The sequence below is a fragment of the Ambystoma mexicanum genome, chromosome 4q (assembly GCF_040938575.1).
Source record: "Ambystoma mexicanum isolate Mex_15411 chromosome 4q, UKY_AmexF1_1, whole genome shotgun sequence".
Classification (NCBI taxonomy): domain Eukaryota; kingdom Metazoa; phylum Chordata; class Amphibia; order Caudata; family Ambystomatidae; genus Ambystoma; species Ambystoma mexicanum.
Genome location: NC_090928.1, coordinates 916,130,394 through 916,154,565, shown reverse-complemented (window position 1 = coordinate 916,154,565; position 24,172 = coordinate 916,130,394). Strand labels below are relative to the sequence as shown.

The following is a 24,172-nucleotide window of genomic DNA, read 5'->3' as shown; positions in this document are numbered from 1 at the left end:
GTTTTCAGAAAGTCCTTTAACAGCCTTCTGGATGTGTGTACTCTGCAGTTCTTCTGGTTTTCATCTGTCGGGGTGACTTTGTCTGGTGAGCTTCTCTTTGTGGCTACTGCAGCACCTCCTTCTGCTACGATTCCCACACAGCCTTGAAATGCTTCTTCCTCTGCTTCATCTTAACAACACAGCTGAATCTCATCCTGCGGTTTAAATATCCTGCTCAGGTGTTCTAATTGAAAATGACTAGACTGCTCCTTTTAATAGTCACTCTTCTGAGTTCCTCTTGCCTCTGAGTTCCTCTTCTTCATCCCAGTACTTCTAGCATTATGGGAATCGAAGTCTAAAAGTGAGTGTGTAATATTAAGTTGTTCCATTTTACAATAAGCCATTGTCGATTCAGGAATTATAGAGGAGTTGTGAGATGAAGAGATCCCCACGTTCCCCGGCATGAGTCTCCTTCCCTGTGATCATCCCACATGAATCTGTCCCCAGGGTCAGGGTCAGGTAGCGGCTGCCTTTCCCTGGCCACATGAGAGAGAACCCATACAGGCTTCCTAGAGATAATCTCATGGGATTCATCACAAAATTGACATCACATATTTCAATTTGAGATGATCTAGGTAATTTTCATATCCTGCCACAACCTTTTTGCTCCAGTACGTACTAAGGAAGGATTAGCTTTGTATTCTATGGATATTTACGCATTTTCAGAGGCTTGAAAGGCTTTTTTAACCATAGTTTTTGATGGATGGTTCACACATTTTGTTCTAACCCAGAGCTCCTCATGACCTATTTCCTGACATAGATTTTTGATGTGTACATGCCAAGGCAGAAGTTTACCCCCATCTTGCGATAATATATCAGTCAGGGCATCTCTATGTCTCCCTATGTCTGGGAGTTCCATAGTCTTAGCCTGTACATCAGTGGTTTGAGTTTGGTTATGGAAGATATACTCAGCAAATTGAGTTCCATATGCAAGGGGATAGTGGGAGTAGAAGAGGGTAATTCTAAAATGTTTTAAAAAAAGCCATTTTCTGTTGTAGCTGGTCCCTTTACATTCGGTTGACCCCATAGTTCTTCTCCGTACAAAGCGGCCTGGCAGGCTTGCATTATATATCCTTCTATCAGGATGCTGGCAGCACCCTCTCCCAAAGATCGTGCAAATATAGTTATTGCCCGCCTGCACCATGACAATGCGACCTGAGCCGTCTCAACATACATGTCCCAGTTACATTTGGACTTTATCTTCATGCCAAGATAAGCATAAATACTGGTCTGTGCTTAATTGAGTCATTAATGTGCAGCCCATTATCTTTCACAAAATCATTATATATATTTAATAGTTTCTGCAGACCTGCCAGAGTTAATGAAATGTGAATTGCATTGTCAGTAACATTAAGATAGTGTATTTATCATTGGCCAGGGATGGAGCATCTGTGTCATAATTAGTTTAATGGTCAACTGGTTAATGAAAATACACAAGAGCTTTTGTGAAGGACTCAGCCTTAGCGCACTGGATCTTAAATAATTCAGTAGTTTTGTCATTTATCCTCCATATAACCAAAGCCTTGTTGTTGTTGTTATATAGTAACAATATGGGCAAGGTATTCTGAGAGTTCTTAGATGTTTGCATAGCTGGGCTGGTGGAACACAGTCAAATGATGTCTTACAATTGATATACACTAGATAGAGATTCGTCTTTCTTAATGTTAGCTATTTTTCGATCAAAAGGCATAGGGCCTCATTCCGAGTATGGCGGTAAGGGATAGCGGCCACCGCTAACGAGACCGGTGGCGGTAATCCCTTACCGCCATACTCCGAGGTTCCCTTTGCGCCCTCGCCCTTAACGCCTGCTTTGAGCAGGTGTTAAAGTCGAGGGCGCAAAGGGGCCTCCAGCCAATAACGGTGACCGTAATGAACGGTCACCGTTATTTGCATCTTCCCCATTCCCATTGAGCCCTATGGGGGCTCATTTGGGAATGGGGAAGAGCCTTGGTGAATGGGGAATTACCGCCCCACCATGGGGCGGTAATTCCGCCATCCACCAAGGCGCTGCCGGTCCGGGTACGGCGTCAACCAAGGCGTTAATAGCGCCATTGGTTAGCGCCGTACTCGGAATGAGGCCCATAGTGTTAGGCATTGATCTATTATCCTGGCCCGTAGGTGATGTTTGATCTCATTATCTCCAAACCATGTTTTCAAAAGGTTTAAACCACCCTTGAAAATATTTTACCCCATGTGTCGAGTAATGAGATGGGTTGGAAATTTGCAGGGTCCTCTCGTCCTCCTTCCTTGTGTATTGGGACTATTTCGTCCTAGGTCCATGTGGGAGGAGCTAGGTTCAATTCCAAAATTGCATTAAACTATTGTGTAATACAAAGAATCATTATAACTGTTTCAAATAAAAAAGTTCAATTGTTATTGTGTCAAATGCACAGAGTTGTATTATATTTTTGGACCACAATGGCCCTACATACCTCATTCTCTAAGATTACAAGTGGGATACAATCCTTACCTTGCTGGCAACTAATTCGATTCTGCTCTTGGTCATCATTAATCTCAGTACTATAGAGGGCTTTGAAATGTTTGAGCCATATGTAATCTCTAATATTTTCTTGCTCTTGTCCTAGATTAATAATTCTCCAGAATGTGGCACTAGCCTTGCTTGTATGGTAATTGAGAAGAGAGTTGCAGCCATACTGGCCACACTCCCAGCGGCCCAACATGTTCCCAATCAATTTGCTCTAAATAATGAGCAGACGTATAAGCTGAGAAAGGTTGAGTAGATCGTTAGCAAAACAGCTAGGGTGTCAAGTACTATATGTAGAAATAGTATGTGATATAGAGATGGACAAGTAGCGAGAGTTGAGCCACAAAAAACAACTGCATGTAGACACAAAGAAAACGTACACGTAGAAATGAAGAACACTCACATGTAGACATGAAGGACACTTACATGCAGACATGAAGAACACTAACGTGCAAGAGACAAAGAAAACAACATAGCAGAGAATGAACATAAACACTGCCATTACTCAGACCAAATTCTGCTAGGCCTCAATTCTGAAAAGTTGCAACCTGGCATAAAATTGCTTAAACAAGATTTCAGGCCCTACAATGCTCAGAAAATCCCCAGACAACAAGGTTAGTGTGCAGTTGGATGTTCTGCTTAGCAAGATGAAACCACACCAGAAAATGTTTCCCAGGGCAAACATCAAACAATTATTAGGTTAAATAGTTTTGATTGGTAGCAATAAGAAACACACATATCTTTAAATGCCAGGTGCACGTGGCTACCATGCCAAGTGATCCTATAACGAATGAATATACCATGCCCCAAGTGGCTGCCAAAAGAAAACACACACTTGTTAGCATAGTAGAGAACTCAATAAATAAATAGAATTGAACTCCAAACAATGGTTATGTGATTCACACAATGGTTATTTATTCCAGGCCAAATTAGATAGTGCACCTGCTACTTCCTTAGCACATCTAGACACAGAGACAACAGCCAAGGCCACAAACAAAGGCTGACAGAGAAGACCTCTGTCCTGGGAACAGAAGGGAGTACATTCTTTCAAACTGGATTATAGCGGTTAACCCATCTCTCCTTACCAATTGTGTAACTTGGTATTGTGTACATTGTTGAGGTCAGATGATCAAATCTCAAACCAATGAAATTGTGTTCATCTTATCGACTACTGTATTAGAATGACAAACAATGGCATGATAGATTGAAACGTATTATTTGTAGAGGGTTTGCCATAGGAGGGGTCATGAGTTGTAGAAGCACTAATTATAAGAAGTTCACTTATAGACAACTATATGTCCCATACTCTAGTAATGAATCATGTATGAGAATAGTTTGTAGTGATTGTATTAACCATGAGGTCAATTGTGAGGATTTCTTCTGTTAAACGTTGTTGTTTCTGACACCATGTTTTGAGGTTTTCCTCTGTACTCTCTCCCAGTGGAAGCTGTTTTGGAATAAAGCTGTGTTTTTCTCTTGCACTTGGAGTTAATCCATTATTGAGTAGACCGTTAGATTTCTCTTTTACTGGTACACTTTTGATTGCTTCAAATTAATTGTCCCATAGTTTAATAGTATGGGCTTTATTTTTGGTTGAGAGTAAACTCTTTTACTTCCATCTAGCTTCGTTTAAGGTGTCCTTACCTTGCTTCTTACTATCCTTATTTTTTTAATTTATTGATTTGCATGTATGAAGCGCGCAGCATCATGGCGCTGTTACAGAAGATTCACTTGGATACAGATTACATGGGAAGCAAAATGTTCAAATAAATAATACAGTGGGTATGTTCCATGGTTACAGGGAAACACTTTCTAGTAAAATCTAGTTGAAGAGCTTTGTTTTCAAGGCTTTCCTGAACACAGTGATTGAGTTTGAGTGGTAGTGAGTTCCAGTTTTTGGGTGCTAACACCGCAAAGCTGGCGCCACCGGCTTTGGCTCTTTTGAAGGCAGGGACTGAGAGTTAGTGTGAGTATTGGGCATGTTTAGGTCTGTTACCGAGCGCCTGATAAATTTGCTCTGCCAGATAAGGGTTGCAAACTGAGAGGCATCTGTGTGTAATCGTGAGGGCTTTGAACAGTATGCACTCTTTGACTGGGAGCCAGTGGCCGTCTCGTCTGGCTTGAGAGATGTGCTCTCTCCTAGGCATACTTAGAGCCACTCTAAGAACATTATTTTGCGTGACTTGCAGTTTATTGATGTTTGTGGACGAGGTGCCTAAGAGCAGGATGTTGCAGTAATCCAGTTTGGTGCCAATGGTGGCCCTGGCTATGTTAAGGCAGTTTTTGGTCGAGAAGTGAGGTTTTACAGCATTAATGATTTTGGTTGTGCAAACTGCTGACGATGAAATGGCACTGACTTGCTTCTTCATTGATAGGGTAGAATCAAGGTAAACAGCAAGGGTTTTTAAGGTAGCAGAGACTGTGATTATAGCATTCTCAATGCTGAAAGCGTTGTATTGACTGTCCTGTTTGTTCAGAATTTCCTTAGGGCCCACCAATAGGATTTCAGTTTTGTCCGCACTGAGACATAGGCCGTTAGCCGCCATCCAAGCCTGTATGAGTGTATAAGTTTCCTTAAGAGTGTTAAGATCTTGCTCATAGGAGCCGGATAGAGGGAGGAGAATTTGCGTATCATCGGCATAGTTGGTGAATGTTATGCCGTGCTGGTCTAAATCATTAAAGAGGGCTAGTGTGAAGAGATTGTAGAGGGTGGGGGAGGTGCATGATCCTTGAGGGACTCCACAGTTAATGGGGGATGGAGTGGCCAAGGCATTGTCAGAGAAAACCCTCATGGCTGGACCTTCCAGGAAGGACGTTTTCCAGGTTGTAGCTTCCTGTGAGAAGTGAGTAGCCTCTGAGAGGTGTCTACATAGGATCTTGTGGTCAGTAAGGTCGAAAGCAGCCAACAGGTCCAAGAGGAGCAGAAGCGCAGGCTTGCCATGATCCATAGTTTCAGGTAACTGATTCATAAGGTCAAGCAATGCCAACTCGGTGCCATGATGAGGAGGGAAGCCAGATTGCCTTTTCCCCAGGGTGTTATGCAGTTCCAGATAAGACTGGATCTGCAGATAAGCAGCCCTATCTAGAATTTATAATAGAAAAGTGATGGTGGTGATTGGGCTATAATTGTTATGAGAGTCAGGGTCGAGGGTTCTTTTTTTTAGCAGTGGTCGAACCCATGGTTCCGTGAGGGGAGGAGGGATGATGCCTGATGCAAAAGAGGCATTGATAAAAGCTGTGAGGAAGGGAGCTAGTGACTCTGCACAGTCTTTGATTCGACTAGCTGGGCAGATGTCACCCTTGCAGAGAGATGGCTTGATATGCCTCATGATCAGTAGTACTTCTGATTCGGTTATATCTTTGAAAGCAAAAGGCTTTTGTTTACTGGAGTATCACCTAGTACTGTGCCAGTGCCTGTAGGAATGGAGTCGGTGGCACTGACCTTGGGCAGGGCATTGAAGTGAGATTTAATTTCATTCTGAAGGGTGTTTATTTTGTCTAGCATGGTGTGTTGAATATTGTTACACCACACCTTGTCTTTCACAGTTTGTTGTGTGGAGGTGGGAGGAACAGCAAGTTCATTGAATATAGCAAACAGCTGTTTAGACTGAGATTTGGCATTGTCAATTATGAGGTTATGTGCAGAGGCTTTGGCTACAGAGATGGACTTTTTATATTGCTTGGAGATAGTCATGTAAGCATCTCATGTGGAGTCAGAGGGGCAAGCTTGCCATTTGGTGAGCACTGCACGTGTGAGGGCTATTAGGCCATTAGTTCTTGGGTGTTTGATGCGGTTAGCTTTTATTTCTGTAATGGGGCAATAGCATATATTGCTTCTTTGAGTGTGGCATTGTAAAGCTCTACCAGTTCTGTGGGGTTGGTGGACAACGGGTGTATTAGCACTTAGGCTTCTAGGTAGGGTAGGATGTTAGTGAGAAGTCTTTTGGATCTAGCCATAGCAGATGGCAATGGTGGGCTAGGGTTAGCTGTTACTCTGGATAGTAGGTGGAAGTGTAGGAGATGGTGATCTGTCCATGGTCGTGTTGTGTTGGAGCTGATATCAGCTGCACAGTTGTAATCAGCTATCCAATCAATCCAGGATACAACCTTTGGTGTGGGTTGGGGGGTTCACATTCTGGATAAAGCCCATGTCTAGGAGAGCTTTGGCAAAGGATTTGCCTTTCTTATCTTTTAGATTGTTAATTCCAAATTAACATCTCCTAAAATTGTTGCTCTTGTGTTATTTTTTAGGTTGTCACCTAGAAGGTGTAGGAAATTACCTTGGAAGTCAAGCAAGGGGCCTAAAGGGCGGTAGACTATGTGAAAGGTTATTGTGTCGTTAAGTGAAAAGGATATTTTAACTGAAAGGGCATCAAAGTTTTCAGCAGTGGCAGATTTTAATTGTCCTTTATTGAGCGATTCCTTGACAATGAGGGCGATGCCTCCTCCTTTGTTGGAGGTTCTGTCTTGACGGAATATGGTGTATCCCAGTGGTAGGGCTTGGCAAATGGCTGGTCGAGATACTTCATGTAAGCTAGTTTCCATGATGGCTAGGGCATCAAGATTCAAGTCTGTGATAAGGTCATGAATCTCTGAGGCTGATATGGAATGTGCCCTTAGCACACTGAATTATGTAAAATGTAGCCTCTCTGCATTCTTTATCGTACCACAGTGTGTTATTAGACCTGTTGGCCCACAGAGTGAGATGGTTTAATTGCCAGTGGGTGAATGTGGCAATAGTGATTCATTGTAGAGGTTATGCACAATCCCTCTCTTGTTGAGGTCATCCCATCAAAGTTCCTGTTGGGCTGCTTCCTCTATGGTGAGCAGCATACTTAAATTAGAGCTGGTGTTCTGAGGGCTGATGCCTAGGTAAATTGAAAGGGTTAGGGGCGATGATCACCATAATTTCTCTGATGTACCTCAAAGTTTGTGGTCGACTCCATAGCTCTTCCAAAATGTAGTCTATGTGACTACTGTGACTGCTATGGACTGCTATGGACTCAAGAGACAAAGTTGTCTTGGCGGGTCTATCATTCTTGGCTCTGCCATTACAGGCCCTATGATTTAGCAATGCCCAAATGTGCACAGTTGTGATGGCATGCTTGTGTTGTGTCTTGAAATAGTTGCATATATTTCTGGTATATCCTAGGCCTGATACTCATCATCCAATACTCCTTCCATAATTACCAACAGTTCGTATTGAAGATTTAAATCACCAGCTATGATTACATGACCTAATTGATGTTGCTAAATCTTCCAACTCCTTATACGAGATTTGATCAGATGGATGACACTCCTCCCTATCAGCTGTGAATTATACACATTAACTAGCAATAAATCATTACCATTTCTCAAGCTAATAATGAGTTTTTGTATCACCTTGATATTATCTTCTAAACCCGACTCCACCCATATAGTTAATCCACGGCTGGGCCTCCCTCCTGGACCCTTACCGGCTAAGGTAGCATATGTTTTATATCCCAGAGCTTAATTATGTCCCTGGCCTAGGTTTCCTGCCAGCAAATAATTTGGTGTTGCCTAATAAAAGGACAGCAAGAACTATCTCTTAGTTTTCTTTTAGGTTTTAGGTTTAGGTTTAGGGCTTGATTCTAGGACAGGATATGTACCTCGGATGCCATATCATTACCCCCTGGAGCAATTGCTTGTGTGGAGGTGCATTTCTGGTCAGCATGGGTCCCTCATGACCCATCCTGTTTTCCTGCTGTTATATAATGATTTTGCAACCTCGTCATTCCTGATTTAGGCATAATGGGTTATTTCTCTCGGGAGGGATAGATTATTCTGTCTCATTTGCTCAGTATGGTATACGAGACCACCATTGGATGTCTCCAGTGAACCTTTAGTTAATTCTCTCATTAGGACTAAATTGACCTGTCTATAATCCTCCTTGCCAGCTCCCAAAGCGATAGCCAGACACCTAACCACTGAAAAGTGTGCTATGGGGCATTTAGTTTGAGCAATAGGTACAGAATTTCCAATACTTTCAAATGGGAATGCAAAGTTAAAAATATGTAAGAACATTTTTCAGGAAAGACTGTGATGATACTGCGCTAGTCCACAAAGGGTTCCTCCTATTGTTAAAGTAGCACAGTTTTGACAATGGCTGAATACAAATATCTTAATTGGAATTCATGGATATCCGCAGTAGACGACTCAACTCCTACGAGAAACTTCTTAATGAAATGTTTTTTAATTTTAATGTGGGTAATCACTATTTTATCCCTTGAGGGTTCACTGGACAGGGGTGCAGGAGAGGGCTGAAGGGACTGGAAAAGATGGTGAGTTTAATTTGGAGAGATATAGTGCCTTTATCCCATTAGTATGGCATCAACGTGCTTGTGGTGGGAACTCCCTCAGGGGACAGAAGGCCAAGGTATTCTAAAATTCTCAGACTGATTAGAATGCGTGTGTGCATTTGGCCAAGCTAGGGAGTTAGGTGGGCTGGCCGAGCTCCAGTAAGCTACCCATGAAGGTCAGGCATGTAGATTGGTGCTGAGGTGGTCAGGAGGGGTCTACGTGATCACTGCACATTGGAAAAATGCGAATTAGAAAAGATTGAATCGCAAAATACTCTTGCGCAGATATCATATAGATCACTTTCTGCCATCTCACATCCCCCTACTACCCTCCACTTACCTTTTTTCAGTGGCACACACACAGCAGTGTGCCGCCGACACTCCTGTACTTCTGCGGCGTCAGATCCCTCCCACTAACGTGGGCCAGAGCTGACGCCACAGGGACCCTTTTTCCATTTTGTTTTCCTTTTTTCTTTTATGTCCACTGCTTCCAATGGCATGGAAGCGGAGGACAACCCTGCAACCCCCAAAGCCCTTAATGCCGTACATGGGGAGCAGGGGACACCCCCTTAACCCCGCTCCCCATGTTCAGCATTATGGGCCTCAATTCATTTTCACAGGCCTAATGAACATTAATTGTGCATTTGGTATTTTTTTTAAAGTATTTTGGGTGAATACCAATCAGGAGAATGCGCAATTGCAAGGGACTCATTATGTGCTCAGGTAGACCCTATTTTGTTGTAGGTCATCACTGCATTCTGATATCAGAAGTGATGCGCTCTGTGTTTTTAGTCTGATGTATGAAGCCGAAAACATCATGTATCCAGCTAGACCTGAATATTTGTCGTAGGTTGTTGCTGCATTCTGATGCGGGTGGGTTGCCATGCCTGCAGCAGATGTCCACCAAAGTGTAGCTTGAATACTTACCTTGAGACTCAAACGGAACTTTGTTTTTATGTAGCTGAGTGATCAGATCTTCTGTATGATAAACAGACTACTCTCATAGATCCTCTAGCGCAACAGACAGGCTATCCTAATACATCGTCTAAGCGCAATAGATAGGCATCCCTCATGATTCGTCTAAGTGCAATATCAGGGCTAAGTGCAACAGACAGGCTACCCTAATACATCTTTTAAACGCAATAGACAGGCTACCTCAGAAATCGTCTAAGTGCAATTCCAAGGCTACCCGCATATATCTTTATGTGCAATTAATTGGCTATCCTCATCAATTTGTAAGCACAATAGACAGGCTAACATCATGAATCTTCCAGGTGCAATACCAGGCTAAGTGCAATTGTAATACATCTTCTAAGCGCAATAGACAGGCTACCCTCAAAATTATTTTAGATGCAATATCAAGGCTATGTGCACATATCTTCTATGTGCAATACATAGGGTAACGCATTGATCTTCTGAGTACAATAGACAGGCTACATTGATCTATATTTAGGTATAGTAGACAAGCTATCCCCATAAAACCTTGAATGTAATAGACAGGCTATACTAATAGATGCAATACATTGCACACCTCCAAATTCCATCTAAGTGCAAAACATTGCTCACCCACAAATTCCATCAAAGTGCAACACCTTGCCCACCCCCAAATTCCATCTAAATCCAGCACTTTGACCAACCCCAAATTCCATCTAAGTGCAGCACATTGCCTGCACAGTGGTTATCTAGAGAGTGCAGGAATGTTTACCACAGTGACAACTGAGAGCACAGCATGGGACAGGTGGTAGTAATGTGAGTAAGAGTGGCAGGTTTTTACCAGAGCTGGCTGTGCTCCCTGCCCATACCACCTTACGTGAGCTGTCACCGTAGGATATTCCATCAGGCGTCCATGGGCAAACAGGGGCAAACAGGGAATGAGAGTTGGCCATGAGGGAGATGCCCTTTGCTTCTGGCCTTTGGCCGGTTGACCGGGCAAGACTGCATCAGGGGGTCCTCTGAAGTAAGGATGTTCCGTTCATATGAGACAGCATCTGCTTATCTGGGGCAAAGGGGTGTGAATGAGGATTGGGTAGAGGAGGGTCAAGGGGAAACTATGGTTTACCAGAGCTGTGCCTTCAACAAAATTGCCCGAAAGGGGTATGAGGATCTGGGTATCGTCTGCATAATTACTGTAGGTGACACCCAGTCTATCCAATTTGTCAAAGAGTGGCTTGGTAAAGGAATTATACATTGTCGGTGAGACACATGATCCCTGTGGAACGCCACAGGTAATTTGGATTGGGTCTGCGGATGCTGAAGCGGAGAACACTCATCGTACGGTTGGCTAAGAAGGATGTACCTAGGCTATAGCATCACTTGAGAAATGGGCAGCTGACGCCAGGTGTTTGCATAACACTGTGTGATCCACCATATCAAAGGCTGCCGATAAGTCGAGGAGGAATAGCATAGCAATTTTACCTTTGTCCTTCAACTCTTCGATTTGAGTTTTTAAATCAATTAGTGCTGCTTCCGTACCGTGTTGTGGTCTGAATCCAGATTGGCGGGAACCTAATAAATGGTTGGTTTCAAGATAGTTCTGAATTTGGAGATCGGCTACTCTTGTCAATTATTTTCAGGAGGAACAGGACCATGGTGATCGGCCTATAGTTTGTGGGGATGGACGGGTCTAGTGTCTGTTTCTTTAGTAACGGAAGAACCCAGGATTCTTTGAGGTTGTTTGGTAAAGTGCTGGTCTTGAAGGTGGCATTAATTAGTTTAGAGATAAACAGTGCTAAATCTCTGGCTGCGTCTTGATTATTTTTGCCGGACAACTGTCACCCTGAAAGTTTGAAGGCTTAAGAGATAGTATAACTTTTTCCGTTTATAGTATGGAGATTCTAGTGAATTTGAAGGTTGTGTCAGTGCTAGATGTTACCGAAGGTAGGGTAGGTTGTGTTTCAGTGGAGAGCAGGGATGCTTTTATGTTGGGTATTTTGGTTTGCAGAGTGGCTATTTTATTAGTTAGCGCATTCTGGATGCTAGTGCACCATTTCTTATCTTTACGGACATTGTCAGTGGGTGGAATGGGGGTTTCCATTTCACGGAGGATGGTGAATAGCTCCTTAGTATTGGAATTGCCCTGTGAATTCTGTCATTGAATGTGTTCCTTTTGGTGAGGATTATTTCTTTTTTATACATATTAGCGAACTTGGTTAGTTGGGCTTTATTCTCGTCTGTGGGGGCGTTTCGCCATATAGCTTGGAGCTTTCTTTTTTGAAGTCGCAATTCTTTCAGGTGGGGGGTGAACCAGGTGTTGAGGTGGGTCACCTGTTTGCTTTTATGTAGTTTTACTGGTGCAATGATGTCAAGGGCCTTAGTCTGTGTTTTGTCTCTACTAGTATGTTAGGGTCAGTGTTGTTAGTGAGAGGGAAGAGGGTGGGGTGGAGGTGAGGAAGTAATTTTTCTGCTGTAATATCTTTTTTACTTCTGGTCGGGCACAGGGGAGCCACATCTATGTTTTTCCGCTTTTCGGACTCTATTGTGGAGGCAAAGCTGATTTGGTAGTGGTCGGTCCTAGGTTGAGGTGTTATTTCAGTGATGGTAATATCACAGTTTAAGTGGGTGACCCAGTCTAGTGTTCTCCCTTTGGTGTGGGTAGGAACAAGAACTTTTTGTATGAGGTCATGTTCAGTCAGGATAGCTTCAACTGATTAGGCGTGTTTGTCCTCAAGGTCATTGAAGCCCAGGTTGAATTCTCCTAAGAGTAGAAGCTGTGTAGTATCTTAGTATTGTTGGTGAGGAGACTCGATAGGTCCTCCTCAAAGGTACCTATTGGTCCTGGAGGTCTATATATCAAGAAGATAGTTAACATGTCGTTGTTGGAGATAGGCAATTGAATCTGACTTTTACAGGACACTTGGACTACGCAAAGTTACTCTTATTGAATTTGATTATTACACACCAATATGGCCACATATATACATCATTGTATAGAAAGGACACTGACCGCAACACGTTACTTGTTGTTATTTAATAGGCCGACTCAAGGGCTGGAATGTGAAATATACAATAATCAATACAGTTACACATCGAAGATACACACTTTTTTATACACTGACTTTCATTTTTAGAATGTATTTTTTGTATTTGTATGTCATGATGAGGTGCACTAGTTGGAAATAGTTCTACTGACTAGCTGCCCGAAACTCGAGTCGACAAGACCAGAGGTTCCACTCCATTTTGGATTTGGACTCTACTTGGGTTACATAGACATTTTATAGCAAATGTATAGCGCGGTGTTTGGTGCCTTCCTGGTCCCCGGAGGGACTTCCTGTTGCTGTGGCCACGCCCCCTGGACATATCCCGCGGCCGCTAGCCCCGCAGCGGTGAAGCCCGCGGCGGGGCAAGGGTGCGGTGTTTGGCGCCTTCCTGGTCCCCGGAGGGACTTCCTGTTGCTGTGGCCAAGCCCCCCTGGACATATCCCGCAGCCGCTAGCCCCGCAGCGGTGAAGCCCGTGGCGGGGCAAGGGCGCGGTGTTTGGCGCCTTCCTGGTCCCCGGAGGGACTTCCTGTTGCTGTGGCCAAGCCCCCCTGGACATATCCTCCGGCCGCTAGCCCCGCAGCGGTGAAGCCCGCTGCGGGGTAAGGGCGCAGTGTTTGGCGCCGCAGGTGTTCGGCGGCCGCGGAGAGAGGCATTCTCTGTGTAGGCTGTGTAGGCTGTCGGACGGGGCGCCAAGAGAAGTAAGTGCCGGCAAGTGTTATACACCTTTTGACTGTTCGTGATTGTTTCCTACAAGGTGTAGAGCTCGAGAAGTTTGTTGGGGCCCACACTCAGCAAATCAGCCCAGCTTCCTCAGGCCAGCTGTGGGGGGCCTATGTTATGTCCCTATTAAAACCCTTGAGGTCCTTTAAGGGCCAGGCTGTACCAAGGAAACCGGCCAGGAAACCAGACAGCTTTTTGCCATCCACCCCGCCCCCACCCCTGAACCGTTCCGAGTCCGAGTCCGCCTCCAACCCTTCCAAACATACTCCAGCGCGAAAGCTCCTGGCTGTCAAAAGAAGATGCCAACAGGGAGTAACAGCCAAAGCAATGACCCACACATCTTCATGCCCTGACATTGACCTGGCCCACCGAGGGCCCATCCACACCGTGGAGGGTATGAAAGCATCCACCCCAGGATCACAATGTGGGGGGGGGGGGCTGCAGCAATCTTGCTAGCCTCCCAGCACTGAGCTGCAATGTCAGCCCCCCCAAGTCTGGAATACAAAACCATTGCCTGCAAGGATACTTTGCTCTCCGAAACTGGGAAACCAGATGCTTTGCTGCTGGCTAATGCTCCTGGGACTTGCATAGAGGGGGCTCATGATGTGTTGGTTCTTCCACCAGCATCCCTGGCACTTGTTGTACCAGTTATCACACCACCCAGCCCGCCCCTTGCAAGTCCATGCTTGCCCCTTGATCTCCCGTCCATCTTGGGATCTATTCTTGACTGCCCCCCCCCAATCACTGTTGCTGCTACCCTGGACCCAATGGACATAGAACCTGTCAGAGCAACCGCAGATAAACTCCCTCCCAGTTCCATCTGCAGCTCCTGGAGTGAGAACCAACCTGCATTGACCTTAGGGTCCAGTTCCTCTCTTAATTCACCACCATTTAGGGCGCTCAAGTCCATCATCCATGGCAGTCATCCCTCCTCTGCTCTAACACCCAAGGAGGTGCATACTGTCAGAAGTTGCCCTTGCGCACAGGTGCTTTCCGAACTAGCTGTCATTAAAAATCTACTTTTGGTACTGATCGATGCCAAGGGGAGGAGTGGGGAGGGGAACGGTGGAGTGGTCTCGCTGGGGGAGTCTTCCAGCATGCCTCTTGCTGGTAAGGGACCCAACCCTCCACAGCAACCTCTGAACACTGTATCCTGCGAAGGGTCTGTTCATGCTCTAACAAGCTTTATTCCGGATGTGCAGTTGACACACTCTAACGCTGATCGAGGACACCCCCCTGGGTGTACCAGGCAAAGTTTGCCAGTGGAGGGTCCCCCTAGCTTCTTGAGAACAAATCCCCTTGGGGAGGGAGATACAGGAGCACATGGAAACTGTTCAAGGGTGTGCAGCCCCAAGAGTCATGTATCTGGGGGGAAAAGAACTGCTACTGTTTTTCTGCATGGGGTACCTAAACTGCTGTTGGGCAGGAGAGAACAAAGGGATGCCCTCTCTAACAAATGCCTCCACTGGCTTCGTACAGCTGGGAATTGTCCCTTTGTGGTCAGGGAAGCTATGGTGGGGTGTGTTAGATTGGCTGGCGAGGGTATAAATTCTTCCGACTCTGTTAAACTGGTTTTTAGGAATGTTCAAATGGCCAGGGAAGTTTTGAGAAGCTCTGAGGGTTATGTGCGGGCCCCACACAGTGGGATTGTAATCAGCTTGCGCCCCTATCCGGGAGCAGCTGCTTCACCTGGAACTATCACCCATAGTAATGTCCTGTGCGGAGCAAACTATACACCTCTGGGAAAAAGGCCCGCATGGGGATGTAAGCGAGTGCCTAGAGTGGGCAATTAGTCTTGTGTCTCTCTGGACACTATGGGATGTAAGGGAGGCTATGGTTGACTCTTTTCTCCCTCCTAGAACCCCTGATTTATCACATTTGGATATGGAGCACAGATGGTAATTTTTATGTCTTGTGATTTTGTATTTCTTGTGTTTGATGGATTTTTTTTAAATCCGAATAAACTTGTTTGACTGACTGTATATATTGAAAGAAATGTGTTAATATACACCCTTTTTAGAACACATATTGATGCACTTTATAAGACTACAAATATGGTTTAGAGTCTTAAGGTTTATTTTTTATAGACTGGTTTGTTCTGCTTTCAGAACACACAATAGAGACTGCGTTGACTTGCACAGGTATGAATGACGTTGGTTTGAATGGGAATGAAAGATTATGAGATGAATGTTAAGATATAAGGTCATTGGTTGGTGTGGTGTTTATATGATATTTCCGATTTTAACAATTGTTCAACTAACAAATGTTATATTTGTACACATTTTATTATGTGATGCTAGTTATGATTCTATAAAGAAGAAAATAAATGTAATGAATCCAGCAATGCCTTGTCTATAAAAACAGCCACCTCTTCATGGAAGGAATTGGTTGGTTTTTTCTTGGTAGTTATACATTATAAATGGTTAGAGGGCGGTACTTGTCCCTTGACAATTGTACCCTTTGCATGGGGGAGATAGGCAATTTGGCTGAGAGTATTTGACAAGATTTAATTTGGGTAGTGGTGGTTAGTATTACTGCCAAGTTTGTTTTTGCTATGATAGCTAGTCCACCTCCTTTGCCATTGGGTCTATCTACTCTCAGTATTTGGTAGTTATCTGGAATAGCTAGCATGAGGGCGGGCCTGATGCGTCATGAAGCCAGGATTCCTTGACTGCCATGATGTCTAAATCATTGGTGGATAGTATGTCTGCAATTTCAGTAGTGTGAGCAGTAAGGGATCTTGCATTCATAAGCGCTCCTGAGATTTTTGTCATCTTATTCTGCCCTTGGCGATGGGAAGATCTACGCTTATGGTAGTTAGTTCTCGTATGGGTGTGAGGTGATGGGGGGATGGTGCGATTCTGTATTTTTTGTGGTACTACTGGATCTGATGTGGAAGATTTTTGATCTATGGTGGTGATATTATGGCTGAGGTGAGGGTTGTGTAGCCTGATTCTCTTTGTCTTAGGCTCGTGAAGATGGGGTAGTCTTGCACATAGTCTGTAGTTTCTGTCCTGCAAGAGGCAGGGCATGTAATTGAAGCAGGCCATTATTACGGTGGTGCAAAGGAGTGTCAGTCGTGCGTTGGTCAACTGGGAATTGCTAGTGGGCATAGTTCTGTTAGGCTAAGATATTTAGTTATTCAGCAAGGAATGTGTGTGCTAGTAGAACTAGGCCAGTGGCTATTCCATATAGGTGAGGTAGAAGCAATTAGGTATGTTGGTCTCACATGTGAAATCAAGTGGGCTAGTCTCTCGTAAGTATGGTAAATAAAGGCAGGATAGTCTGATTCCTCAGCAATAGGGTAGTTGTAGATCAGGATTGGGCTAGTCCCATATTAACAAGGCGAAAAACAAATGAAATGGGCTGGACCCACATTATCATAGTTCCAATCAGATGAGATGGGCTACTACCGTATTAGCATGGTAAGAAATCAAATCACGTGGGCTGGGCTAGCACTAGCATGGTTAATATCAAATGAAGTGGGCTAGTCCCACATTAACTAGGTTAAAATCAAATCACATGGGCTGGTCCCTCATTAGCATGGTTGAGATCAGAGAAATATATGGACCAACATATATTGGTCGTTACAAAAGGCCGTGGTAGACTAGTCCCCTAGTTCCCTGTTAGCGGGAAGGCTGTGTGGCGAGAGCTAGACTGTGCGGACCGGTGCACAAAAGTGTAGACTTACAATAACCAGCATGAGCAGGCACATGCACGTGAATGAATGTACTGTGAGAGCATAGGTCGCATGGGTCAGTGATTTAACAAAGACCGAGGTTACTGAGTAACATAATCATTAATCCTAAATAACATTCAAAGCAGGCACCGATTGGCATGGTAATCAGAAAGCTTAGGTGGCATATATTTCTGATTGTGACACTCGGTAACGTGGGAGTCTATTATTACACCATGGGGCGTTGCACATGGCCAGATGGCCGCTAAGAATATGCCTGCCTGACTTCGGCAGCCCATCCTCAGTTTCGGCTACCTGCAGTACACTATTGGCTGCTGTCTCCTTTTCTGAGCCAATCACACGCCGGCAAGGCGTGAGCCGGCCCACTGCACTAAGGACCACGATCGAAGGACCCTCGCCTGTCCTATGCCTGTCCTAGCCGCCTACGCCGCTAGCCAGAACCCTTGGCCGAATATACCTGACATTGTACCTGTATCAAAGGTAATCATACTTATTCCTGTACTCCCATTCTCCCTCCTGCCTCCCTAGCTTACCAAACTGCCTAACTACCCAGTCACTGTGCCCACCTGTTGCGGGCAGCTCCTCGCGAACTATCAATCTCAAATGTACATGCTCTACTTCTGTGTGACCTATGTCTTCACTGCCTTGTACAGACACCATGCCACATGTTCTCAGCTACCTCACAAAGCATACATCCACATGACTCTGATCATCCTGTGGCTACCATGGATCCGTACTAATGCTCATTAAGCCTCTAGTCGAACTTTTATGCACCGTAGAATGCCTTGTATATCTCAAGTTACGGTCCTTCGACTTATAGTCACCAGTACACATTATTGTACACATACAGATTTGTAACGTGCACCATTGTTGAGCCCCCCGTTAATCTGCCTGATTTGTGTACTTCAGCCTAGTTGATTTTGTGCCTATTCTGTGTATTTTAGCCAAGTTGAATCTGCCCATCCTTAGGAATACTTTGCTAACTGATCCTGCTTATTTGTGCATTCTAGCCTAGTCGATTTTGTGCCTATTATGTGTATTTTAGCCAAGTCGAATCTGCCCATCCTTAGGAATACTTTGCTAACTGATCCTGCTTATTTGCGCATTCTAGCCTAGTCGATTTTGTGCCTATTCTGTGTATTTTAGCCAAGTCGAATCTGCCCATCCTTAGGAATACTTTGCTAACTGATCCTGCTTATTTGTGCATTCTAGCCTAGTCGGTTTTATGGCTATAATGTGTATTTTACCCAAGTCGAATCGACCTTTTTGGCGATCGGCCAGCTAAAATTACATTTCTGTCCCAGTGCCCTTGGCGCTAGTCATTACTCTCTCCGACAGCATTACTGGAAAATGGTAACCCTACTATTACTGTTATGCACCCTGATGCCTATCAGTTACCCACTAGAACCATTCTCAAACCCTAGCCTACCTACACCAAAAAACACAGTAACAAACCTTGTCACCATGAGCCAACTTCCACATAACAGGGTTTGCACTACAGCACCCTATGCCTCTCTACCATGTGACACTACTAAAAGAAATATGAGTCTCCGTGCTAGACTACCTAAATTATACGAACCACTAAGAAGATCGCTTCTGACTATTAACCTTAAAATTAACCTTAAGATTAAATTGCCTGAGCCACCTTCTACACGGGACACAGCTATCCCTCAGAACAACAACCACAAGTGTAAGTCGTGTGCTAATAACGCTGACAAATATACCCCTGTCAAGGCATCTAACGAGACCCCCCCTCAAATGGGCCAATCTCAATGCAAGATCGCTTGTCGCACATGCCACCGACATTGCTGACCTAATCACAGAGGGTAAGCTGGACTTCCTAGCCATTACGGAAACATGGCTCCATAGTGCAGCAGGACCTGCTCTCATGCTAGCGATTCCCGATGGTTATACTATAGCCAGTCAAGACCGTGACAGTACCCAAGTAGGTGGCATCGCCATCATCTCTAGAACATCGCTATGCCTATGATTAGCCCCGGCCCATTTGCCACAATCTTGTGAAGCCCTCTCTGTCAAATTCCAGATAAATAACTCTTAAACCTTGACCATTCACCCAATATATTGACCACCTGGTCCACTTGGTACCTTTGAGGAGGACCTGCACAACATACTCACCAACAACCTCAACCCATCCTTGCATATACTTTTATTAGGGGACCTCAACCTCAGCTTTATGGACCGAACAGATAAACACGCCACAGATATAGCCACTACAATTAAGGCACTAGGTCTTCCCAAAAGTTAATAAACCTACCCATCACAAAGGTAGAATACTGGACTGGATAGTGGATTGCAATTGCACAGCTACCATTTCTTCCATCCTGCCGCTCTCCTGGACAGAGCATTCACTGGTGTCCTTCGACCTATCAACTACAAGATTTACCCCACAGGTGCTCCCAGTAGCGCCACCCTGTCTAACCAGAAATAAAAAAGCATCACAGCAGAAAAAATTATCCCTGCTATCCTTCCCACCCTATATTCTCTGCCAGAAAATCTTACCCTAGTACCCTAGTTCAAGAATTTAACAATATCATGCTCTCCACCCTGGACAAAATTGCCCCCCTTAAACTCAGGCCTCGTAAACCTGTGGCCCACCTAAATAAATGGTTTACGCCTCAATTTAAAGACCTTCGCACATTATAAAGAAAGAGTGAAACTAAACGGAGACTCTGCCCTTCTATTGAGAATAAGACTAAATTATCCTCACTGTCCTCACTCTATAAGAAAGAAGTCTGCCAGGCTAAATGCAAATTGTACGATGAGCGCATTGCCAATTCTAATTCCAATATGAAAGAACTCTTCTCCATACTTAAAGAACTTGAGTCCCCAATAGTTGCACCCGACATCTGTACTAAAGGCAAATTTTGGTGAGCAGACATCCCACAAGCACTAGCCACTAAAATTGTCACTCTGCAAAATAAAATTCAGCAAAAAAAAGAAGTGTTGAACATACAGCACTCGGTGAATAGCCCTGAAACTAACGTCCCACCACAGGCCCATAATAACACGTTCAATTTCTCCAAAATGTCTACCCTGGAAGTAGAAAAGATTGTCCTGTCACTGAAGCCATCTAATTGCAAAGGTGACATCTGCCCCGCCCACCTAATAATAGACGCTGCCAGAGAACTATCCCCATTCATTACCAAACTGATCAATGCCTCTTTTGCCACAGGCACCATCCCTGCCAACCTCAAACAGTCTTGGGTGCTACCGCTCCTCAACAAACAAACTCTAGACCCACTTATCCCCACCAATTACCGACCCATCACCACAGTTCCATTCTTACTCAAAATTCTGGATAAAGCCGCCAACATTCAAATTCAAAAACACCTTGAACAGTTTAAACTCCTCGGTAACAGATAATCTGGCTTCCGCCCGTTACATGGAACAGAAACAGCCCTTATTGATTTAAAGACCCAAATTGACGAGCTGAGGGATAAAGGGAAGTCAGTACTTCTGCTCCTACTTGATCTTTCAGCCGTGTTTGATCTGGTCAACCACAATGTCCTCTGCCGACACCTTGACTCTGCTGCCCACTTCTCCCCAGAAGCTATCAAATGGATTAAGTCCTTCCTTAGCGAGAGAACAATGAGAGTCTTCTCTCCCTCGGCAGCTGCTGACCCTACCCCCATTCTCTGCGGGGTCCTGAAAGGATCTTGTGTCTCACCAACTCTCTACAACATCTTCACCAAACCCTTGTTCGATGACCTGGACAATATGGATGTCACCTACACTAACTATGCAGATGACACCCAGATTCTCCTCCCGCTTTCTGGGGATCGCAGCAAAGACACAGGGTTGGTGAATAAAGTATATCTCATCATCCAAGCATGGATGGCCACCCACGGCCTATGTTTGAACGATGATAAGACTGAGTTGATAATTCTGGGTTCACAAGCCAATATCAAAAAACTAGGGCAGGAATTCTCCTCTTTCAACATTGATGGGAATACCATAAAAGTATCCAAGGAGGTAAAAACCTTTGGCTTTTTCTTAGACTCTACACTGTCTTTTGATAAACAGATCAAATCACTGACCTCTTCCACGGCCTACACGTGTAAGCTTCTTAGAGCAGGGAAGCCATTCCTCTCTGACGATAGTTGCTTGATCCTGCCTAGAGCCTTAATACTCTCCAGAATCGACTACTGCAATACTCTTTACAGTGGCACTAATAAAATAACTATCCACAAGCTCCAAGCTCTACAAAATAATGCCTTAAGAGCAGCCCTAGGCATAAATAAAAGAACTCACATCTCCCCCCTTAGACGCCACCATAAATGGTTATCCACAGACAACAAAATACAGTTGAAGTTGTTATCTTTGACTCAGAAAGCTCTCAACAACGTGGCACCCACGTATCTGATAGCTAAACTCCAGAGAAGACCTACTATAACTGGCAATGCTAATTGTCTGACCATACCCAAATACAAGCTTACAACTATTGGTGGTAATAGCTTCCCTGAAAGGCAGCCAAATGTTGGAATTCGCTGCCTCATGACTTGAGAGCTGCCCAACCCTACTCACATTTCAGAAAAAAAATTATAAAACACATCATCGCTACAGACCCCTAGCTTTGACCTGCTAGGTTATGCCTGCTACTAGGGCCCAACCTAGAGCCTTAGGGATACACGGAGGTGATGTATGTATGTGAGTACCCTTGCATACTGCATGGCTCTTTTATTGCATCAGTAAAGGGTTTCCCTTCTGTATATATTTATACGTCTGAATATATTTGTACATTATGACTTTTCTGTATCTATGCAACTTCTGTATTCATGCTATTTCTGCAACCTGTGTATTTATGTAACTATGTAAGCCTTGCATCTTCATTCTGCTGCACCCTCTTACCTACGGGTTTGGTGCGCATAACAAACAAATAAACAAACAAACAAACAAAACAAACAAAACAAACTAACAAATGTGCAATGAGGTGGATAGTTCAACAGAATCAAGGCACTACAGACGGATAAGTCAAGGTAGAAGCAGACAGATTGTGCTACAGATAGGTGCGGGCTGTTGAATTATACGCTGAAGGTTACGCGACCTTACCGCTTTTCATGAATAGCCAGTTGTCTGCTTGTGAGAGAGCATTTGAGTGAGATAGGGGTCTGAAGCAAACAGTTAGTGTGAACGTACCCTGGGTGGTAAAGAGGTTAGCTGCAGCGCTTGCATGTGCACAACAGGCACAGAACAGGGCCTTAACCTTTCGGACCTTCATGGTCGAGGGCAGGCTTCCGCCTCACCGGCAGACACACGTAGGTTAAGTTGAGGCTGGTGTCCTAGCAACGGGACGCTTTGGACACGTTGTGATAAGTGGCCATTTTAGGTTCAGGCTGCTCGGTGCACGAAGGTGCAGTAGGTGGTAATGCTTGCAATAAAAAGGATTAAAGGCTGCACAACATGAAGTGGAGATGTGTAGTAGCCGTTTGGGGCCTGGGATCGGGGTGATCAGCTGCTCCTACAGCTTCAATGGGTAACCGAGGGGCTCTGGAGTGAGAGGAGGGGCTCCTGCCCGCTCCGATGCTGGGTGTTGAAGAGACATGGATGGATGGAATTTTGAAGAATTGCCAGCAAGGCCCTTACCCCAAGAGGAATCCAAACCAATTAGCATGAGCAGAAAGCAAAAGGACTCAAGGGAGTCTGATGCACGGAGAGATCTGTCGCATCTAGTGTTACGGTCACATGAGCCAGCAGCAGCCAATCTGGGGCAAGAGTCCTCTAATAAATGAAGGGTCCATATGACTCATACCCATGCAGAACTTTAAGTGATCGCAAGATTATCATTCGGTAACAGTAATTCAATTTGGGGGTATTTTCAGAGGAATTATTGTAAAAAGTATAATCAGGCCCTGGATGTTTTACCACTACAACCAAACTTGTATTGAGGCCCACTCTCTCCTAAATTCAGGTTCCCTATGGTTTAGGCAAAAGCTTCAATTGTAATTTGATATTTGCTCGCACTATCTGAGTGTGACGTTTGTCGTAGAACAACAAAATAGAGATTTATAAAACTACATATAAACAACTAAACCAAATAGTTTAACATACATTTTAAAAAGAGTGCTGTTACCTGGATTTGGTTTTCCGGTTTTATACTGCTGCGAGTTGAAAAACCTGAAAATACACCAAACATAATACCTTATGAGTATTTACAGTTGTTTCAGAACATCTTGTAGGCCAGCGGAAGCTTTTGGAGCATTTTCAGTTTGGAAAACATGCCTGCAGGGTGCATTTATAGAGCTCAGGTCAGCAAATGCCATTTCTCAAGATTTGCAAGCAAATCTGCAGTTTTGTGGCACTCATGTCAAATTTAAGTCTAAAGCAAATACAATTATAGCAAAAGTACATACAGACGTTTATGACATTCTGGGTAGTAAACGTTATTATATTGTTCATCTTAACATTGTGAGCAAGACAAGATCAGACATAGATTAAGCCTTGAATCTGTATTGTGTGCAAACCCTGTGCTGATGAAATGATGCTTGCAGTATCTGAATTATCATTGCTGATACAATATCCATCTCAAAGGATTACCTGCCTTCCGTCAAGAAGACTCAAGAACCATTCTTCCGTGAAGTATGTGTCAGATTTGTATCCAATTTGTAGGATGAAAAGAATAAAAGTTGCAGAAGGTGCACAACCAATTAAATGTCATTGCTTTTGAAGTAAGTTACATGAATGAAGCCTAAGAACAGACAGCTTGCAGGATGAAAAAAATGCAATGAAAATGTAGGGTGCAATGCAGTTCTTCGATGACAGTTTGGAGTGTTATCAGGCACAGGTATTGTACAAAACAAATATTGATCACCTGCTTTTCCTTTTTGAGAGACAGAATTGTGTGGATCCTTGGTAAAAGAAGTTATAACAAAAACATGCAATTTTCATAAAAGTGTAAATTGGCTATTTGTATTT

General features: G+C 44.2%; 1 protein-coding gene across 4 annotated transcripts in view; it reads right to left on the bottom strand.

Annotated features, from left to right (window-relative positions):
- The window catches only part of HAAO (3-hydroxyanthranilate 3,4-dioxygenase), an 840,136-nt gene that overhangs the window by 181,905 nt on the left and 634,059 nt on the right, over positions 1-24,172 (bottom strand). For all 4 annotated transcript variants that reach the window (XM_069608470.1, XM_069608472.1, XM_069608471.1 and 1 more), the window contains one exon: positions 23,331-23,374. In XM_069608470.1, coding sequence (XP_069464571.1) covers positions 23,331-23,374 — 44 coding nt within the window. The remainder of the gene's footprint in view (positions 1-23,330; positions 23,375-24,172) is intronic.